We start from the raw sequence: 7,518 nt of genomic DNA on the forward strand, positions 1-7,518 counted from the left end.
AAAAACAATTAAAAAAAAAGAAGAAAAAAAACACCAAGGCAGCAGGCGCGTGGATGTAGCGACCGTAGAAAGCACCGACCGGCATGCTAATTGCCAAAGCTCTTTGTAATGTAACAGTTGGTGCTGATTAGCCAGGTAAAAGGAAGACATTCGCAAATATTAATTATCCGGATAATACTTTAAATTAAATTTACAAACTAAATGATAATCATTAATAAAAAATAAATATGTTAATTAACGTTTAAATAATATTCAATTATTAATAATCATATCATTTAATTTAAAAAATTTGATCCCTTAGCATTTTAGAGTTTTAGAATAAGCGATTAAATGTGTTTATCTTTTTATTTGCTCTGAGGCGTTTTGTTGCCAAAAAAATATATATATATATATATATATAATATAAAATAAATAAAAAATCGAACAATAATCTTTTTTATTTGCTCTGAGGCGTTTAGTCTTCACAACTCTAGGCTTGCTAGAAATTTTAGTATACACAAAATATGATAGTAACAAAATACTAAAAATTTCCTCAAAACTTCTTGTTTTGTGCTAGTAAACATTAGAATTCGGGTAAAAATGTATATGTATCAAGGCGAGTATTATGTCCGATTTGTGATGTCGTTCTCTTCCAAACGGCAGGTCATTGGGCTCAAATCGGGCACTGAAAGCCCAAATATGTAATGCTTGGTAGCATATGATCCCTATCACTTGGAGGCTTGGAGCCTACTGTTCTAACAAATCCAACTCTTTTTTTTACTTTATTATGCTTATGCCTCTCAAATCTCACCCTTATATTGTTAAAATGTGTGAGAAAAATTAAATCTAACATAAAATCAACGTTGATAGCATGCTAAGAAAGGGCACTTCTATTTTTAAGGGGATAAGTTTTCTCAATTTACAAGCTTGAATTATAAGGGTTAAGCAAATGTATCAATGATAAAAAATAAAACTAAATCACAGATGGTCATATGCTAGCTAGAGTAATGTTTTTATGTAATGTTTTCAATTGATTATTGTTGATATGAAAAATAAAATAAAATAATTTCTTTTTAAAGAATAAAGGAAAAAGAAAAGGAGGAATCATTAACAAATGAAAAAAAAAAAAAAAAAAAGGAAGTAGGAGAGGAACAAAGGTATGGGAAAAAAGGGAAATTTCAAGTCTTCAAGTTAAAGAAAACTTGGTATACCAAAAAAATTGAATTTTATTCAGATTAAGACATGCAATGTGGCTTCAACAAAGTTTGCAAATGACCAAAAATGATCGCCCATAAATTTTAAATTAACGCCATGTTACACAATCAATTTGGTCTTGAAACTAACAAATCCATAATGGCCTTGCAATGAATACAACATTCACACTGACTATACATATATAAACATACATAAAAAAATTAAAGAAAAACCCTTTAAAAACATGGCATGGGAGGAGTTTAATTGCCTAATCCAAAAAGTGGTAAAAAGAAAAGTTTCCTACTGAAATGGGCAAGGATTGCATGTTACTTGTCTCTCTTTACCCATTCATGATCACACTTTATAAGTTTTTTGGCACACTAAAAAAAATTAATGAGTGTTGCAGTCCTAGGTTAATTAAGAATGTGATTATGTAAATCCCAAAATGATTCTATAATATCTTTTAGATAGTTTTCTAGTTGTAATATATTACTTAAAACGTAAAGATTCTTTCTTCCTTATTACTATAAATAAAAGTACGATGTGATATAAAATCACCAAACTCTCTCTTCTCCCTCTCTTTACCGATGGCCCCCTCTCTTCTACAACACGTTATCAACATGCTCTTGTTGATGCGTTAAGAAACTAAAGGTTTTTGGAGGAGTTTTTTCTACAACTAGCATTCAAAGGCTTTTGTCGTTTCACCCTTCTAAAACACAAAGTTGATATTTCATAAGTCTTGTTGTTCAATACACACACACGTAATAATCTGATTTGTTATTATTCAATATTGCTATGTGGAATTGTGTGAGCAATAAACAACAAGGAAATATGAACAATTTTTTTTTTCAAAACCCTAATCGGGAGCCGCGATAGCCTAGAGCCGTCGCTTGCAACAGTGCTGGCCGCGAGCCTAGCCTGTAGTTCTAAAACGACATCGTTTTGGCTCAAGGCTTCCCTGCTTGTGGTGTGGAAAAGTCAAAGGTATTATGTCACAGCCCATCCTGAAATTTCAGTTATCGTGGATGTGATTTGACGGAATTACCCTTAAAGGTTACTAAGGTATGTGTGACTTGTTTAATTTGAATAATTCATACATTCCTAAGTTTTGGAAAAATTGAGTTGGATTAAAAATTGGTTTGCATTTTGTGTGGTTAGGGGAAGGACACACACACACTAAACAAACCTCACCCTCTCTCTCTTATATCCCGTGCCCTCTCTCTCTTCCCTCTTAGTTCACTCTTCCTCTCTCCCTCTCGAACCCGTACGGACAAGAACCAAAAACCCTCAAATCTTCACGGATCGACGTCAAAGAGGTGAGTTCCTTCATCCTTGCAAGCTTGTGAGTTTATTGGTACCATTTTTGGAACTTAGAACCTTCGAAAACTCCTGAAATCCGAACCCCCAGTTTTGAGTACTGTTCATGCACACATGAAATGTTGATTTTCAGGGAATTCTAAGCGTACAGGGAGCTTAGAAAGGTCCCAAGGAAGCTTGGAGTACTTAGTTTGAAGGTTTTGGACGTCGAGATCGTAGGGTTCGAAGTTGGCCGGTTTTCTTGGATTTTCTCCGGTGAGATTTCATGTGTTTTTTAGCCTTAAATTAGTATAACGTGATTCTACATGCTTAGGGCTTCATTTTGATGTAAAATGCATAAAAAAATGGTTGAGAATTGACGGAGAAAATGAAGTTTGAAAAATCTCCAGTTTTTCGGCGCCGGCGAAACCAGTTGGGCGACTGGAGGAAGGAGATGACGCGCATGGGGGCGCATGGGTCCGTGCCCTTCTCAGCGCGTGGGGGCGCGTGCGACGTTGAAATTTTTTTCTAAAAATACCTCGACGTCCGTGACGTCGAGTAGGTCACTGTGGTATATTCATATACCCAAATTGAGTATCGTATGAGAAGTTATTACGTATTGTCGGTTATGTGCTTTAAATAACGTTTTTATATTTGTTTCGCATATAGGTGAGACCTATCACCAGGACGAACGCATTCAAGGGCGTCACGGGGGTTACGACCCTTCGACTTACCAATGAGTGGGCAGTTATTTTCCGTTTATACCTATATACTACTGATTTTCCCAGAAATTGAATATAAATAAAAGTATGTTTTAAAATGCCATGCATGCATATTATATGAAACATATGAATTAGTATTTGATGCATATATGTGAAATGGTGCTGTGGACGCACATGTGAGTATCAGGTGAGTTTATGTTGTTCATATGGTTTATTGATGATGTGAATTGTGTTGAGAGCTCATAACCTGCACCTTGGTGTTAGTGCTTATATTATTCACCCCGCACCACACGCTCACCTTGGATCCAAGTAGGTGCACGTCGTACAAATCACTAGAGGTGATTCCGACATGTCGTACAGACCATTAGAGGTGGTTCCGACTTGTAGGTGACTTTAGATTATTATACAGTTGTTGATGAGAGAAGCACTAGAGCGTATTCTTACACCATTCTTATCGTACAGACTACTTCAGGTAGTTCCGATTTATGTGCAGAGTAGTGCCGTACAGGTCACAGTGGTGACTCCGGTTGGGTTGGATATTGGGCTATAGAATTAACCGTACAGGACAGCTGCAGGGTCTTCGGTTGATTCATTATTTCACCTGTTATATTGATGCATCTTTATCATGTTTTGAATCATAGCATGGCATATTCTTGAAAAGTGTTAAAGACTTGTGATTTGAGTTTTGCTGTGATATATGATTATGTATATACTATTTTTCTAGGAAAGTATAGAGGTTTTACAGTGAGGGGTTAGAAGTGTTGTTTTATGAAATATTTTCGAAAAGCTTTGTTTTACTGACCCACTCAATCTTGTTTTGCGCCCCTCCAGGTTCTAGTTAGCAGTGTTGGAGGCTCACGAGGATTCCCACGACGTTCTAACAAACTACATAAATGTAGGACTCACCTTCGGGTGTTGTAATTTAGTTATGGTCCTACTTGACTGCACTTAGTATTTATGCTCTGAATATGTGTGTTTCACACTTAAACTCACTCTAGCATGTTAGTTGGATATTATTGCTAGTAGTTGGTTTTTATTCCTTCATATTTCTCTTATCTTTTTGCTTCTGCATCGCACTTTTGGTTACGTCACGCTCACGTGACGGCCAACACGCCTTGATTCTAGGATCGGAGTGTGTCTATTAATTGATTCAATTGAAAATAAATTCCAATCTATTAAAGATTGGGATGCTTCAATCATTATCCCAATATACTATCTCCATAGAATCACCATAAAATCAATTGAAGATAAATTCTTACTACTATAAATAAAACGCGATAAGATAAAAAATCATCACCATAGAATCACTAAATTTTCTCTTCTCCCTCCCCTGCCAACGCCCCCTCCCTATTTTTCCTTAGTAAAATAGGCCTACAACAATGAGATTATTATCATTAATTCTTTTATTATTTTAAACTTCACAACTGTTTTTTCATATTTTCTTATGTGTTTTAAAAAAAATGAGAATTGTTATTAACACTTCAAAAATCTCATTTAGCACTCCAAACTTTCTATAATTAGAAAAAAAATATACTTGTAAGGAGTATATAATGAAATATTTGAAGTGCTAATAACAATTAAAAAAAAAATGGTATAATTTCTGGATGTGTGTCTTTTGGTGAAGGTATGCTTGTCACCTACTCCTCTTAAGTTCTCAATCTCTCTCTAATGCCTACTAGTATTCTCCAAAAAGTAGAGAGAGGGCCTTAAAGCTCCGTTCTTAGCTCTGCTCTGCTGTGTACTGTGCCAATGGAGAGGCACAGATGCAAGCTCTGCTCTAGGGCTTTTGCTAATGGCAGAGCACTGGGTGGTCATATGAAGGCTCACTTGGCAACTTTTCCTCTTCCCCCTAAAACCCACCAAATCAGTGAGTCCGACTCGTCTTCATCTTCCTCCTCCGGCGAAGAACCAGAAAAAGAAGAACAACATTTGCAAGAAGAAGAAGAAGAGGAAAAGGGTTTGACTTATGGGCTGAGAGAGAACCCAAAGAGGAGTTTCCGGCTTGCAGATCCTGAGTTTTCTTTTGTTGATGCTGGGTCGGTGATTCAAGACAGAGAGAGTGAGACCGAGTCAAGAAATCCAACTCGGAGACGATCCAAGCGGAATCGAAGATCATTCGTTGTTGTTACAGATAATCTGCAGAGCCAGAAGTTGGAGTTGAAGAAAAAACCCAAGACAATTTCAACACCGCCGCGTTTGGCCGAGTCTCCTCCTCTAGCGGCAGAGCTTGAGCCGGTGAGCTCGGTCTCCGATACTTCTCCGGAAGAAGATGTTGCCATGTGCCTTATGATGCTGTCAAGAGATGTGTGGATGATAAGATTACATGATCATCAGCAAGCAGATCAATCGGTTCAAGTTCAAGAACAAAGTAGGCAAGTAGTGGAGGAGCTGGAGGGGGTCAAATTGAAGAAACTTCGAGGGAAGAATCGGTGTGATAAATGCAACAAACTGTTTCGATCTTTTCAAGCAATGTGCGGCCACAAAAAGATTTGCTTTCGCAACGAGGAGGAAGCAATCAACAATGCAGGTGGTGAGAAGCTGTTTGGGTGCCCCTTTTGCTGCAAAATATTTGGTTCCGGTCAAGCTCTTGGCGGTCACAAAAGATCTCACCTTTCGGGTTCTTCAAGATCAACGGTTGTATCAATGGCTGCAAAAACTGAAGTTAAAGAGGGTTTCCTAGATCTCAACCTGCCTGCTCCGGAAGAAGATGATGAATTTAGCGTGCTATCGGATGCGTAAAAATGTAAAAAGTAACAGACTTCTCCATCAAAACTCGGATCTAAAGGTACAAGAAATTCGATTATTTGAGCAACATTGAGATCAAATGGGTGAAGATTGAAACACTTTTTCGATATTCTTCACTCATATATCAATCAATTCGCTCTTTTTTTTACGTATTGGGACCATTATTCATTTTTTGTTTATGCAGTTTCAAGTTTCAACAACTGTTTGGTCGAGTTCCAACTGCAGTAACAACTTGCTATATGTATTGCTGTTGACTAGAATACAGAAAGTTGAATTGTTCATTTTTTTTTTTTTTTTTATAGCAAAATTCAAGTAATGTTGGGTTTTACTTGCAATGTCAAGTGGTGTTTGTTTACTTGTCTATTAACTCATTTAGTAAATTAGGTACACATTGCATTTAAGAAGAACGTAGTATGATGCGATACTTGTTGAGAAATTACAGAATCTCGTGAACCGTCGAAACTATTATTCTAGTTGTTGTTGGGTTGTCAATGTGCCCTTCTGCTTCAACTTGAGGAGAAATTTTTTATTGTAACGGGAACATGATTAATACACCATGTGTTTTTATACAAGTGATGGAAGATTTTATTTTTTAAGTTATTAACTTTTTAACATACATATTTCACCATTTGATAGTGACACGTGGTGTACTACCTTGTGTGTCGATCACATTGAAAAATCTTTCCAACTTGAGGTCCAATTTTCCACTAATTCTTGCAAATTGTCCTATCTCATAAAAAATGGACTAGGATCCTATCTTCTTTGTAAGGATCTTAGGGGATTAATTCATTTTAATTGTTCATCGTATATCGTACTGTCATCTTTTATCGTACAATAACTGATGAACTGATCCTTATAATTCTCTCATAAACCTATTCCTTTAAAAATCAGATAAAATAAAATATAAAAAGTTTTCTATGATTGTTTTGTTTATCCCATTTGCGCTCTCTCTCTCTCTCTCTCTCTCTCTCTCTCTCAACTGGTTGTTTTAGCTTGAAGCATAGGATTTTCATGATTTGGGAGGTCTGAACCAACAAACTGCAAACTGTTTTCCAGATGACATTTCTGATGTGGATATGTTTGATTGTGACTGGAGGAGAAGATCCCAAAATCCCTTCAATTTCTCAACTTAAAAATACCTGCCTTGAAATGAACGAAGTATCCGGGCAAAAGGAGGTGCCAGCCACCTGATGCCGTGCTACTGTTCTTATCGAAGAATCAGTCAGACCGCTAGGACTTTTTAAATCCTCGTATCTTGGATGATTTTATACGTTTTTCTAAATTCATATTAATTACCAACTTATATTATATTATTATATATAGTTTTCTTCATCCTTTAGTATTTGTATGTAGGGATGTAGGGTTGGGCATTTAGAATCGAAAACCAAAATCGAAACACAAATCAAATCAAACAGTTTGGTTTGCAATTGTGAAACGATTTCGGTTTTGAAATCAAACTGCTGTAAGAAACGATTTTGTTTACCAAAACCGATCCTCACTGCAAATATTAATAAACATCTAATTAAATGTTCCTTCATTTTTTTTGTCAAAAATAAAATATATTAAATTCTGAGAGAAAGAT

The 7,518-nt window shown here is 36.2% G+C and overlaps 1 protein-coding gene across 2 annotated transcripts; it reads left to right on the forward strand.

Moving 5' to 3' along the window:
* The first annotated feature begins 4,812 nt into the window (after positions 1-4,812).
* Positions 4,813-7,268, forward strand: LOC103409518 (zinc finger protein ZAT1-like). 2 transcript variants are annotated; one of them, XM_070823444.1, is made up of 2 exons: positions 4,813-5,976; positions 6,993-7,268. In XM_070823444.1, exon 1 carries the CDS (start codon positions 4,941-4,943, stop codon positions 5,928-5,930), a length of 990 nt encoding a protein of 329 aa, XP_070679545.1. In that variant the 5' UTR covers positions 4,813-4,940; the 3' UTR covers positions 5,931-5,976; positions 6,993-7,268. The 2 variants fall into 2 exon arrangements, with proteins under 2 accessions (XP_070679545.1, XP_008346565.3); XM_008348343.4 differs by lacking the exon at positions 6,993-7,268 and adding an exon at positions 6,121-6,217.
* The last annotated feature ends 250 nt before the right edge of the window (positions 7,269-7,518 follow it).

The sequence above is a fragment of the Malus domestica genome, chromosome 06, assembly GCF_042453785.1.
Source record: "Malus domestica chromosome 06, GDT2T_hap1".
Classification (NCBI taxonomy): domain Eukaryota; kingdom Viridiplantae; phylum Streptophyta; class Magnoliopsida; order Rosales; family Rosaceae; genus Malus; species Malus domestica.

Coding starts and splice junctions, on each gene's coding strand:
- LOC103409518 (XM_070823444.1), top strand. CDS start 4,941: ATGGAGAGGCACAGATGCAAGCTCTGCTCTAGGGCTTTTGCTAATGGC.